At 46.7% G+C, this 14,576-nt stretch overlaps 1 protein-coding gene across 1 annotated transcript in view; it reads right to left on the bottom strand.

Annotated features, from left to right (window-relative positions):
- ALPK3 (alpha kinase 3) overlaps positions 1–10,919 on the bottom strand; it is a 69,612-nt gene extending 58,693 nt beyond the window's left edge. The window contains exon 1 of the mRNA XM_035130528.2: positions 10,678–10,919. Within this exon, the coding sequence (XP_034986419.2) occupies positions 10,678–10,829 (152 nt within the window). The 5' untranslated portion in view covers positions 10,830–10,919. The remainder of the gene's footprint in view (positions 1–10,677) is intronic.
- Between the last annotated feature and the right edge of the window lie 3,657 nt (positions 10,920–14,576).

Genomic DNA, 14,576 nt, shown 5'->3' with positions numbered 1-14,576 from the left:
AGAAGTTTCTCCCTTCCCTATAAAATCAAACTCTCTGCTATTCTAGCATGCCCCTCGTCCAACGCAGAAGCATTGCCAATAGCCGTATTCAGGAGATTTGGTGCCTGCTCCTCAGCGACTGGTGACAAATCTGGACAAGCCAGGTAGTCTCCCGTAACCTTTGTCAAGCCTAAGCCATTTCACATAGCTAGCACAACTTATTAAAGCCAGCCTCTCCCAACCTGGTTCCCTCTAGATCAGGCATCCCCAAACTTCGGCCCTCCAGATGTTTTGGACTACAATTCCCATCATCCCTGACCACTGGTCCTCTTAGCTAGGGATCATGGGAGTTGTAGGCCAAAACATCTGGAGGGCCGCAGTTTGGGGATGCCTGCTCTAGATGTTGTGGACAATGACTGCCAGCAGAGCTGGTGGTCTTGTAGTTCCAAACATCTGGAATAATGTTGGGTGGTGCCTATTTGGACTGGTAGGGTGGAAGGGAGGGAGACCAACAGTAGGGACAGCCTGATTGGCTGTAAGAAAGAAGACAGGCAGGTGGGGGCTGGCTGAGGGCAGACTGTGGTTGGTGGGGCAGTGCTAAGGGGCCCGCCTTCAGTGAGAAGGCACCAGGTTCGAGGGAGCTGACTTGAACCAAATAACAAAAGCATCCCAGAGTGTGGGGGGGGGCAACATCCTTCTTCTTTAAAAATATCCACTTGTGTATTCCACACACCTTTATGGAGTTTCTTCAATACAAGCAAGCATAAGCATGCAGGATGGAGGCAGCATTGTCAGTGCGGTTAGTACCCCTGAGCTCAGTGGGTGAGTTTGCCCAGAAAGTCTTCTTGACCCCAGAAGTGTGCAGTCAGACAAGACTAATACAATATCATTTACCTTCCAAAGCTGGAGGGAGATAACCGGCTGGTTGATAAGCTAAGCAGAGACAGCAAACAAAATAATTAGAATTTAAGAGTAGTAATAATAAGAAAGGATAAAAGGGAGCTCAAAACAACAGTTATTGGGATGTATTAAATGAGTCCTCGCAACACAAGTCAAGAGACTATTAATAAAATTCAGCTGCCTTCCACCGCCTGCCAGTATAAACACACGGCGCTGTAAATTGCAACCAAAGGCTATGAATGAAAAGGGTCGTTAACAGCAGGGGAGAAAGGCAAGGGCAGTTCTGTATATCCCCAAAATGCCACTTGGAAGTGTTAGGCAGGCACCGCACAGTTGTGGGCACAAAGCAGAGAGGGCTGGCACAGTTGTCAGAACGAGATTTGGGGCAGCGGATTGGCAGCCCACCTTCTCCACAATGAAGGATGAAGATGGGATTGGCGCTGCAAGAGAGCAAACGGTGCAGGATTCACCCAGGAGAGAGCCACAAGGGACTGCACACCGGCCGGGCCGGGTGACCTCTGCACAACTTGACCCAAAGGTGTCGACATACCTCTTGGAGAAACCAGAGACCTGTTTGAGCAGGATCTGATAGTAGCTCAGCTGGAGCACTAAAGCATTCCAGAAAGCAGCTATATATAAATAGCCCAGCTCTTTCTTAGTCAGCTGTTCACCTCTCCAACAGCCCTGCTTGCAAGCCATTCCAGACAATAACGTCTCCTTGCAATAGAGCCGTCTTTATTAGCTCATTTGTTAAGGTGGTTCCGGAAGTCCATCCCCTGGAGAAGTGCCACCATAGCACATGGGACACAGGGTGGGTTGAAGGAATCAGGTGACGCAAGGGTTTCATTTGGTGATATAAAGTTTCCAGGGATGACCTGCTCCTTCAGTTACTGTCGTTTGTTATTCAGGTGCAGAAGAGACCAGGGAACCTGTTGGCCTCCAGATTGTTGGTGAACATCAACTCACACCAGTTCTAGCTTTCATGGCCAATAGTCCAGGGTGATGGCAGCTGGATTCTCACATCTAGGAGAGGGGTGTAACATGTTCCCCATCTCTGAGCTACTGAACTGCTCTCAAATGACCATCCCACCTTACCTTAGCTACTTACTTGACCGGTCCCAGCCTGCCTCCAGACTGTCAGCTCTATGAGCAAGTAAAATCCTCAATGATACACTGGGCAATAGATATTGGTCATAATATAGATACGGAAGCATGGGAACGATTGTGGAATACGGATATAAAATTTACAGCATGTTACAGTCTAAGAGAAAATTATAATTGTAAATTATATGTGGTGGTCTTGTAGTAAGGTTAAAGCTTACTGGGAAATGATATACAATGAATTGAAAAAGATGTATAAAGTAACATTTGTAAAACAGAACAAAACACAGAAACCTTCTTTTTGGGAATTATAGGGACAGAACAACCCAAACTATATAGAAATTTATTTATGTATGTGACTACAGTGGCAACTAAACAACTAAACAACAACAGTGGCAATAATGTTACTTGCCCAAAAATGGAAAGAAGAAGAAGTCCCAGCGAAAGAAGAATGGATATAAAAACTTACGGAATATGCAGAAATGGCTAAACTTACCGGAAAAATAAGAAATCCAGATGACAAACTTTTTATAAAAGAATGGAAATGGTTTATGGAATACTTACAAACAAACTGTAAACAGATAAGAACATTGAGAGGATTGTTGTAATAACCTGCAGTTTTATAGGAGTATATATTTAAAGCAGATGAATAAATGAACAAATTAAGTTAATTTGGAAAATGCAGAAAATATTACAAACAAAATTAAGGAAGCGCAGAAAGAGGGGGAAGGAAATCGAGTTTTGAAATATTGAAATGATTGTCAAATGATTGAAATGAATAAAATTGAGATCATCATCATCATCTGACTGTCACCTCTACCAGAAAGTCTGATACAAATCTGAAGAAGATAAGTCACAAATGCTTTTAGTCACTGTCCTCTCCTCTTTCAAGAGCCAGTGTGGTATCATGGATTAGGATGGAGGAAACTCAGATTCAAAATCCCCATTCTGTCCTGAAGGTCAGAGTGTGACCATGGGCTGGGGGACTTATCTCTCCCCATTGACCAGGGTGGCAAGGGATGATGGGGCTGGAAGCCCAACCACAGCTGGAGGGTACAAATTCTCCATCCCGGCTGCCAATAAATACATACCTATCACCAACCTCCACAACTCCAGCTGTGTTTTGCCTGTCTGGGCTCAGAGACCCAGTGTAAACCTGGCTCAAAGGAACAACACAGCTGGGAAGAAGTGGTTGCAGGAGCAAAACCAGTGAGCACCTCTTCCCTGCCCATCCCTGCCCTGCTTTGAATCACCCACTGTTGCAGCGCCAGCGTGACTGTTGCAGCGTGACTGTCCCGTGTTCTAAAAGCCAAAGTCGACATGACATTTGTCGTGTAGTCTGGCATTGCATATTTCATTTTTCTTCAACCAAGAGCTGGCACAGGGAGCAGGCACTGAGCTTGATCAGGGCTGTGGCATGGAGGAGCGGGGTTGTAAACCTTTCCCCACTGAGATTTCGACTGAAATCTTGGGGGGGGCGACGACATCCTGGGAATAAAGCCCCCACCGGTGTCAACAGGAGCTTTTTCCCCATTGCAATTGTGGGGGGGGGGGGTTCCTGCTCAGGCCTGTATTGGGCCCAAAGGATTCATGCCCCACTCTCCCAAGCAACAGTCCCAACCCAGCTCGCTCCCTTCCCCAAAGGAAAATGGAACTCAGTGCTTGGAAAGTTTATTTTTAAAAAGCATTTTTTTTCCAGGTCAAGTTCAAAATGGAATGAGTTCCATTTCAGTTCAATTCACAGTTTTGTCATGTGGTCCTTCACGTGTGTTCCCCCCCCCCCCCGCCTTCAGAAATGCACCAACTGCTCCGCTAAAGTGCAAAATATATTTTGAGCTCCTGAGAGAAGCTCAAAGGGGATGACCATAAATGTTCTTGGGTAGCAGTGCAATTAACAACAACAACAACAACAACAACAACAACAACAACAACAACAACAACAACAATTTTATCATTGATCTTATCATTTATACAATTCCTGTGGCTAGCAACATGAGTATTCACTTAGCTGCAAAGGCACTGGAGAAAAGAGAGAACCACTTCCGCATCCCACGGAGGTGGTGTTGTGGGCTTGGCCCGACTGAACTCTCGCGATGGGGGCTGAGAGCTCAGCCCCCTCGCGAGGGGGGGTCCCGCCTCCATCATACCTGGGCTGGCCAATCAGGTCAGCCAGGAGGCGGGGCTACCCCTCTTTTAAACTAGCCAGAGGCGGGAACCCAGCCTCTTTCGCCCCGGCTCCAAGAGGGGGGGCAGGTTATGTCATCCTCTGCCCGAAATTGGAGATTTAATCCCGTTAAAGGGGTTCCGGGGGCGGTAGCTTTGTCCTGAGCCTACGGAGGTCAGGACCCTATAGCACACACACCCCAACGGTGGCCACAGGAGGTGTCTCAGTAGATGTACATCACTGGGCTCCTTTCTGGTGGTTAATTTCTCCCAGACTGTAACACATGGGTTACATTTGGATATAGCCGGTTAGGTTCCAATGCCTAAGCCAATACCGCTCAACATCCGAAACCAATAAAGTTGTGGCCTTTTCACCCACTTAAAATCAATTCACTGTGTCTTGCGTCTTATTTCCTGGGGGGGAGGGACATTGCCACACAAAGTTGTGCTTTCGCAATGTGTTGACTCTTCTCTGTCAAGTTTGAAGAGCAGGATTTGAATCCTAAATATCTTTGAAGCATCTGGTAAGCATGTGATTGGAGGGTACAACTGGCTGAGGCATGCCCAGTGCATGCTTTTTGCATATTTACAAGAGAGAAAAGGGCAATAGCATGGCTTCTAATGAATCAGAAGATTGGTCCATCTAAGCCAAACAGACTGGCAAGTAGTCTCTACGTCCTTCTCCAGAGAAGGGTCCCTCCTAGTCCTGGTAACTTGAACGTAGGAAGTTGCCTTACAGCAAGTGGGACCATCTAGTTCAGTAGCATCTATACCAGAAGTAGGGAGTCTGTGGCTTTTCAGATGTTAGTACAGAGGTACAGAATCAGAGTTGGAAGAGACCAGTGTTCAAAATTCCCCAGGCACCACCAGGCGTGTTTTGTGACTGGCACAGGCTCCATTGGCCACCATGGGGAGATCGCTGAATGCCAGGTTGACAACTGGCTGGCTGGTGTTGCGGTGTTGGGTGCGGCGGCAGCGCCACAACCAAAGATGCGCATCAAAAGATTAGCATCTTGTGCTTCTGCGCTGCCGCACAAGTCAGCTGGCTCGCCAAAGGTTACCATTTCCCCGAGAGCTTCCTATGCAGCAAAATTCCCAACATGTTTCATGTAGGAACATTTATTGCATCGCTATCCTGCCCTACAATATCCAATTAGCTCGCAGCAGCATACGCACCGTCAACAACCCTGCCGGGTAAGTTAGGCTGGGGTATTATAACAGGCCCAAGACCACACAATGAGCTGTATGGGGAAATGGGGATTTGAATTCAGGGCTTCGCTACATCACCCTTGATTACTACCGATGACAGTCAACATGAGTGCTGAAAAATCATTTGCTACACTTGGGGGGGGGGGGCCTTTAGGGAAGAATGCCATAATATCTGAAGCAGCTCTTTATCTATAGACATCTAGACCTAGGGGTGAATCAACAGAACCCAGAGAATGTGTGGCAGTCCATGTTTGGAATCTATAAGATCGGCACCTGACCCTGGACGCTCCGTTTAGGCTCTGTTTAGAAGTCACAGGGGGATCGCGCCCCGACTTCTAAACGGAGCGTCCAGGCTCAAGTGCCGATTGTGGGGCGGGGCAGGGCCCCGAGTGCCACCCCCCCTCCAGCAGGCACCCACACGGCACCCAATCGCTCGGCCGGCGCACCTGCAGCTTCCCCCCCCCCGGAGGCTGCCGTGCAGAGGCAAGGGGCGGGGGCGTGGCCCCGAGTGACACCCCCTCCAAGGCGGTACCCGGGGCAGACCGCCCCCCACCCCCGCTTGCTCCGCCCCTGTCTTGGCGCTTTGAGTTGCTTTTTCATTGGCACATTTTTGGTGTGCGGCCCATGACCCTGTTGACTGAAAGACAATGCCCAGATATTTAAAGGCTTTAACCTGTTAGATTGGCTGATTATCCATTCTCCAGCTATGTGGTCTGTGTTTCCTTGCGAAAACCATAACTTTAGTTTTCTGCTAGTTAACTACCAACTGCTCTCTCCTGCAGTATGCTGAAAATTCTCCTAGCAACCTTTTTAGGCCTATTTTTGTTCGCGATAGGAGAACCGCGTCGTCCGCATATAGGAGCGCTGAAATTTGTTTTGCAGCCAAATTGGGAGCATGAAATTCCGGGGATGTTAGACATTTAATCATGTCGTTGATATATAGGTTAAATAAGGCTGGGGCTAGAATGCAGCCTTGCTTAACCCCTTTAGTGACTGGAATTGGGCCAATGAGTTGCCCATTGACAACTCATCTTACATGCAGCTTAGTATCTTTATATAAACCGTTGATCAGAAATAATAGCCTTTTGCCTAGATGTGTTCAATTTGGCCCAGAGTCTTACTCGTGAAATTGAGTCAAAAGCGGCCTTCAAATCAATGAAGGCAGCATATAACACCCCACAAGTTTTCTTGGCATATTTGTCAATGAGGTGTGCTAAAACAAAACAATGATCTGTGGTCGATCTGCCTTGTCTGAATCCAGCTTGCTCCCATAGCTACCAAGTTATCCCTTTTTTTAAGGGAAATTCCCTTATGCTGAATAGGCTTCCTCGTGAGAAAAGGGAAAACTTGGCAGCTATGCTTGCTCCTCCGCCAATATAGCCTCAGAATCCATCCAGCTGGTTAATTTGATATAGAGATGTTCAGCATATAATTTGCTGGGTATGGGTAGAAGGCTGATGGGTCTGTAGTTCGCCGGGTCCGACGTGGGGCCCCTTCTTGCAGGTTGGAATAATTATCGCCTCAACCCAACAATCAGGAAATAAGCCTGTTAAATCAATATAGGAGAATATTAATGCCATTAAGGGGGCCAATGTTGTTCTTCAAAAGTTCTTCAAAAGTTCTGGTTCTTCAAAAGTTCTGGTGGAATATAATCTATGCCAGGGGCTTTGTTGTTTTTAAGTGGTGCAATTAAATCCACGAACTCCTCTATAAAAACAGGTGCCATTGTGCTAAATCCTCTATATGTATGCTAGACTTGGTGTACTGAACGAGGCTGCTGCCAAAAGTCCAGACTTCATCCCTGCTGGCTGGGCTGATGGGAGTCGTAGTTCAACAATACATGGAGAGTTCCAGGTTGGACTCGCCAGTTGCAGTCACCTGATTAAGTCACCAAACGCCAAAGCTGCCCCGGATTTTTGTAATCCAAATGTCCATTGACTCAGGTGATAGTCCTCCGGGCAGAGCAGGACTCACAGATCTAATCATCCTTCACCATTTGCCATTCTGCTTCCCCATCCCTGCTCAGACGTGCTCAGTTTGTAGTCTTGCTGTCCCGAGCACAGCCTCACAGGGCAAATCTTATATTGTTGTTGTTGTTTAGTCGTTTAGTTGTGTCCGACTCTTTGTGACCCCATGGACCATAGCACGCCACGCACTCCTGTCTTGCACTGCCTCCCGCAGTTTGGTCAAACTCATGTTCGTAACTTCGAGAACACTGTCCAACCATCTCGTCCTCTGTCATCCCCTTCTCCTAGTGCCCTCAATCTTTCCCAACATCAGGGTCTTTTCCAAGGATTCTTCTCTTCTCATGAGGTGGCCAAAGTATTGGAGCCTCAGCTTCACGTATATAGGTCTACTCAAAAGTCAATGTGGCTTATTCCAACGTAACTTGGTATAGGATTACAGTCTTAAAACAGCTCTTTCAGTAACTGATCCAAGCACTAGGAAACACAGCACACTGCTCCCAAGACTGTGTGCCATTGTCAGTCCAGAAACTCTCGGAAATGTCAATAGTTGCTCACATAAGAAAAATGGTCAGCAATGATGAGAAATCAGGACTGCGGGCTGGCATCGATTTCTGTGTTCTCCGAAGTTCAAAAACCACTTCAGTGATCTCAAAAGTTGCTAAGAGTCCACAAGGATGACTCACTGGCTCACTCCTTAGGTTGAGTCACTACAAGGGAGGATGGCTAAGCTAAGACTTCTTATGCAAGCATGAACTGCAAAGTGCCACATGTTCCACACTCACAAGAACGCAATATTTTAGTGTGGCACGGATTTCTCTGGAAATCCCTGTCTACACCTTCACTGTACTGCTTTTCAATGCCTGCTAAATACAGTACATTTTTTGTTTCGGGAAGCCTAAACCCAGCTATTTAGTTCTACTTATGTATACGTGCTTCTAAAACTTGAGTTTGATCATTTTGTTGTGCCAACCATTTTTAAAGTCTTTTTAAAGTTTTCAATTGCTATCTTTTTAAATGAATATTTCATACTATTTTATGAAAACCATTTTGAGTTTTACTTCACTGATTAAGTACTGTAGTACACAATTCTTGCTTAAAAAGAGGGGAAGATACAATATCATCATTTGAACAAAGTATTTAAGAAAGATAGGATACGAGGGTTCAGGGAACAAATATCACAACTGGAGAGAGCTCTGTTGGAATGGAATGTAAAAGTGCTGTCTAAAATGTAAAAGATATTACTGGAATGGGAGACATAGGATGAGCAAGTAAAATCCTCAATGATACACACTGGGCCATAGATATTGGTCATAATATAGATATGGAAGCATGGGAATAATTGTGGAATATGGATATAAAATTTACAGCATGCTACGGTCTAAGAAAAAATTATATGAAAATTATATATCGATGGTACCTAACACTGAGTAAATTGGCAAAAATGTATAAATCCAAATCAAATAAGTTCTGGAAATATAAAGAGAAAGAAGGTTCTTTTTGTCATATTTGGTGGTCTTGTAGTAAGGTTATACCTTACTGGGAAATGATATATAATGAATTGAAAAAGATGTTTAAAATAAAGTTTGTAAAAAAACCCAAAAAACCAAAAGCTTTCCTCTTGGGAATTATAGGGACAGAACTACGCAAAGTGTATAGAAATTTATTCATGTATGTGACTACAGTGGCAATAATGTTACTTGCCCAAAAATGGAAAGAAGAAGTCCCAGCAAAAGAAGAATGGATATAAAAACTTATGGAATATGCAGAAATGGCTAAACTTACCGGAAAAATAAGAAATCAAGATGACAAACTTATTATAAAAGGATGGAAATTGTTTATGGAATATTTACAAATAAACTGTAAACAGATAAGGACATTGACAGGATTTTTATATTAACCTGCAGTTTTATAAGAATATATATTTAAAGTGGATGACTAAATGAGTAAATTAATTTGGGTATGTAGAAAATATTAAAAAAACAAATTTAAGTAACTGCAGAAAGAGGGAGGGTCGAGTTTTGAAATATTGAAATGATTGTAAAATTATTGAAATGCATGAAACTGAAAATCCTAATAAATAAAAATAAAGAGAGGGGAAGAGAGAGTTCCCTGAATCAGCCCCTTTACTTGTACAGTATACATAGAGCTTCCATTACTGGCCGGCAGCTTAATAATAAGCACTTGGCAGCTGGTGCAGAGCCAATTCCAAATGCCCTGGGAAAAATCGCCTCTGCAAGCCTTGGCTTGCCCTGGCTGCTCTCTGTCCTCCCAGCCGATTCTTCTCTTCCTCCTCTCCTCCTGGGTATCCCTCAAGGCCAGCGAGAATGCCAAGCGCATCGCGCCCGCTGATCAACTAGGTTCTTTTGCTAGCAGCAGGGAACGAAGCAGACCTCTAGGAAATTGCTGTAATAAAACAGCTTCCTCCCTCCTCCTCCTCCTCCTCCTGGTCCATTGGCCAAGTTCACCACTGCACCCAAAAGCCCAGAAAAAATCATCTGCTTTATCCCTTCGCCGGCCTCGAGGAGGCGGTTTATAGCCTCACAGAACTATCCACGAAACTGTAGATTTGTGCGTGCGTTGTTTACTTGTGGTTGTGCATTTTGCACATTCTCCAAGGCACCGACCTTTCCCTTCATTTATACTTCCAATGCGGAGAGGGGAGGGAAGCAAGGCCCGACGCTGAAATCTGCGCACAATGTAAATACCTCTGGCACTTTAATAAGTACATAAGGCAAGAAGAGCGCTGCTGGATCAGGTCCATCTGTAGCCCAGGGCTGAGGAAGGGTGCTGGAATACACCTCCCATTATCCCTGGGTCCACGGGCCAGGCTGATGAGAGTTGGAGTCCAGCATCCAGAGAACCAAAGGTTCCCTCCGAGAGGCCCACAAACCAGACGCGTAGGAAACTGCCCTCCCCGATTTCATGCCCCAGTCAGGTCGCCTGATCCTATGAGATAGGCTGCCACTGGACGTCGAGGCTCCATGGAAGGACTGCCACGGCAGTTGCCGCCGGCCGACCTCTCCTCCTTTCCAAGCCCTCTGAGCGAGCGGCCCGCTCCCTACATCTGGTGGCAAAGAGTTCCACAGGTTCCCTCTCCCTTATTTCGACGAGCCCACCCCTCTGACCATCCGCAGTCTCTCCCCCGAGCATCAATTCGCTTCCCAACACGAAAGAAAAGCGCTTGACGCCCATCTGTTTCGTTCCGCCTGGCCGGGAGGAATGCCCCCCGACGTAATCACAAGGTGCCTCCACCTTTCCCCTACCCCGACCCCTCACCCCACCTCCGGGCCTGGATGCCAACAGCACCCCACATCTCCCTCCAGGGCACCGATCCCCCCCCCGCCCCGACGTCGCGTACCTGTTCTCCGGGCGCACGTTCAGGAAATAGCTGCGCCGCTCGGGCCGATGCTCCACCAGGGGCCCGTTGTCCTCGCCGTCGCTGCCCTGGCCGGGGCTGTAAGGGCCGTTGCCCGAATAAGAGCGGCCCAGGGGCCTCCGCCTGGAGCCCATCTGCCCCGCAGCGAAGAGCGACGCTCGGTCTCTCCTGGCCGGGAAAAGTGGGGAGCTGGTGGCTGGGCGCGCGGGGGTCCCGGGCGGCTCGCAGTCCGCTTCGACGCCGCGCAGGGAGGCAGCCGTCAATCACGCGCGGCGGGCCGCCGAACCTGCTATTTATAGTCGTCCGCACATGGGGCTGTCACTCAGAGACAGCGGGGCGGACCCGCGCCCGGCGCTCTCCCTGCCCGTCGGGGCCCCAGCGCAAGGCAGCTCGCTGTCAGCTTGCTGCGAGACGGAGCCGACGGCACGGCTGTCCTGGCGCAGTGCCGGGTTTACGTATAAGCTAAACAAGCTACAGTATAACGTGTGGGGCGGCCTGGCCCCCCAAAAAAAAATTAAAGGAAAAGAAAACTGGGTGTACATTTCCAAAATATAGGGGGGGAACACACAAATGAAATAAAACCTACATACAGCAACAGTGCTTTGTTTTGTCTTGTGTTGTGTAGGCTCCTATGATGTAAGTAATGGGCCCCGCCTGCTTGCATCAACTACAATAGCATTGTACAGGTGACAACACTTAATTTTATATTGATAAAGCTATTTATAATTATTAGTAGTTTGCAACATATATCACCTGTTATTGTTTCATGTTATAGCAAGTTTTTAGAGACTAGCTTATGAGTCTTTGTGAACTGTGTTTCTAAAGGAACTTTTGTTATTGCCAAATGCCAATGTGTTTGCATTATTAAGTTTGTTATGAATAAAATATCATTTTAAGTTAGAGCTTAATAATTATTTCACTATTAATATACTTCTTCTTAATTGTATTTCACTATTGATATACTTCTTAACTGTATTTCAGTTCAACAATTACTTTGATAAAAAACATATTTTGTTATGTGCAAATGTCTTTAGATACCTATTAGGTCCATAAATATATAGCAAATATTCAACATAAAAAACAGCAACAATTTTTTTGTTGACAAAGGACAGCTGGACATATAAAGGGTCACTTTACCTTCAGTAGCTTAGGGCCTCATCAAACCTAAATCAGGTCTCGGTCCTGGGTGTCGAAACCTGGGGAGCAACCTTGGGGCGGGTGGGGGGCCCACTGATGCATGGCCAAAATGGAAATGCTTGTTCTTTTTCTTGGGTGATACACCCTGCAAAAAAAAAAGTGGCTGACGGGTTTTGCATGCAATCTGCACATGCTGATTTATAAGGTGGCGGTGCAAACAGGGCTGTAGCTAGGTGGTGAAATAGACCCCTGTCAGAGGCGCAGGTGAGGGGGGAGCAAAATTGGCTAAAAAATATGTCCATAAATATGTCTATAAATAAATATATTGATTAGTGCATGAGGAATTGAATGGGTGGAGGGGGGGTTGGAGGAGAGGTGGAAAGAAAAGCTACCAGTAATTTGTCTGTGGCTAGTCACGAAATTAAAAGACGCCTGCTTCTTGGGAGAAAAGCAGAGACATCACCTTGCCTACAAAGGTCCATATAGTTAAAGCTATGGTTTTCCCAGTAGTGATGTATGGAAGTGAGAGCTGGACCATAAAGAAGGCTGATCGCCGAAGAATTGATGCTTTTGAATTATGGTGCTGGAGGAGACTCTTGAGAGTCCCATGGACTGCAAGAAGATCAAACCTATCCATTCTGAAGGAAATCGGCCCTGAGCGCTCACTGGAAGGACAGATCGTGAAGCTGAGGCTCCAATACTTTGGCCACCTCATGAGAAGAGAAGACTCCCTGGAAAAGACCCTGATGTTGGGAAAGATTGAGGGCACTAGGAGAAGGGGACAACAGAGGACGAGATGGTTGGACAGTGTTCTCGAAGCTACGAACATGAGTTTGACCAAACTGCGGGAGGCAGTGGAAGACAGGAGTGCCTGGCGTTCTATGGTCCATGGGGTCACGAAGAGTCGGACACGACTAAACAACAACAAGGGGGTGCAAACTGGATGGTTCTGCCAGGGGCGCAAGATCACCTAGCTACGGCTCTGGGTGAAACCGATAACACGGGGCTCTAACCCAAACTGTATAGAAATTTATTCATGTATACGACTATAGCGGCGCCAGCAAGAATGTTACTTGCCATCGAGGACTAGGCTGCAAGCTGAATCCTCACGTGAATTTGGCAAGCAGCGTTCCGAACGTCAAAGTAGACATACATTTAACAAGAAGGTTTTTAACAAAATGCAAATAGCATCTCCTAGAGAGGGTTTTACACATGTGAGTGGTTGATGTGCTTTAGGGCCGTGGTGCCATCAGAGGAAGACCCTGGGGCAGACAGCCAGGGGTTCACTCAGCAGAGGGGCTCGGGACCCCCCCCAATGTAACAGGACTGGCTTGCGGCATTTTGAAATAATGCACCTCATCATCTAAAAGGGGGGGTGTAGGGTGTCTTAGAAACCCATGAAATTCAGAACCTAACATGACCTAACCTCCTCACTGAAATCCACTTGGGACAATGACAGGGAATTCTGAGCACAATTAAAAGTGTTGGTGTTGACCTTTAAAGCCCTAAACGGCCTCGGTCCAGCATACCTGAAGGAGCGTCTCCATCCCTGTTGTTCTGCCCGGACACTGAGGTCCAGCTCCAAAGGCCTTCTGGCGGTTCTCTCACTTTGAGAAGTGAGGTTACAGGGAACCAGGCAGAGGGCCTTCTTGGTAGTGGTGCCTGCGCTGTAGAACCCCCTCCCATCAGATGTCAAGGGAATAAACAACTATCTGACTTCTAGAAGACACCTGGAGTCAACCCTGTATCGGGAAAATTTTAATGCCTCAATGTTTTACAATTTTTTATGTGCTGTAAGCTGCCCAGAGTGGCTGGGGAAACCCAGCCAGATGGGCAGGGTATAAATAATAAAATTATTATTTATTATTATTATTACAGTGGTGCCTCGCAAGACGAAAGTAATTCATTCCGTGAGTCGCTTCGTCTTGTATTATTTATTATTATTATTTAATGGATCCTAAGGGAGAGGCTTGAATTCAAGCACAATGGTAATGGCCAGACTGAACCTTTAGGCCAGACATAGGCAAACTCCGGCCCTCCAGATGTTTGCGACTACAATTCCCATCATCCCTAGCTAACAGGACCAGTGGTCAGGGATAATGGGAATTGTAGTCCCAAACATCTGGAGGGCCGGAGTTTTCCTATGCCTGCTTTAGGCAATGAGTTTTTTAGAGCCTTTGCAAGGGCTGGTTTTCAGCCTGAAGCATTAACAGGTGCTGACCTCAGCTGGTGGTTGTGGAAATGACAGCAGGTCTTGCAAGCAGAGCCCTGTGCTCAGTATCGCTGTGGCTACTCTGCAGTTCTCTCTTTCTTTGTCGCTGCCTCTCTCTTTATTAAAGTGGCATAATGGTGCTTTACCTGTATAGCGCAGGTAGGGCCACTGTTGAGGAAAAGCTAAAGGCTGCTGGTCTCTCAGCAGAACTGATGTAGTAACCCTGCTTCCCTTCCCTCCCTCTGCTCTGCAGCCCAAATATTTGGCTGCTCTTAGAGGTCTGTGGATCCTTGCACAGATGGCAGCCCCTTTTACAGAATGTAATTTAAGAACATTGGAAGCGGCCTTAAAGCAGGTCACACACAGTATTGGTCTGCTGAGCCCAGTCTTGGATGCTCTGACTAGTAGCAGCTCTCTAGGGTGTCAAACAGAGGTCTTCCACACAGGGCTGGCCCTATATATTTTGGCACCTGGGGAGAACCACAAAATGACATTTCCTTCTGCATCAGGAAAGAAGAGGTGGGGGTAGCAC

This window comes from Zootoca vivipara, chromosome 14, assembly GCF_963506605.1.
Source record: "Zootoca vivipara chromosome 14, rZooViv1.1, whole genome shotgun sequence".
NCBI lineage: Eukaryota > Metazoa > Chordata > Lepidosauria > Squamata > Lacertidae > Zootoca > Zootoca vivipara.
This window is presented reverse-complemented; position numbering and strand designations above follow the sequence as displayed.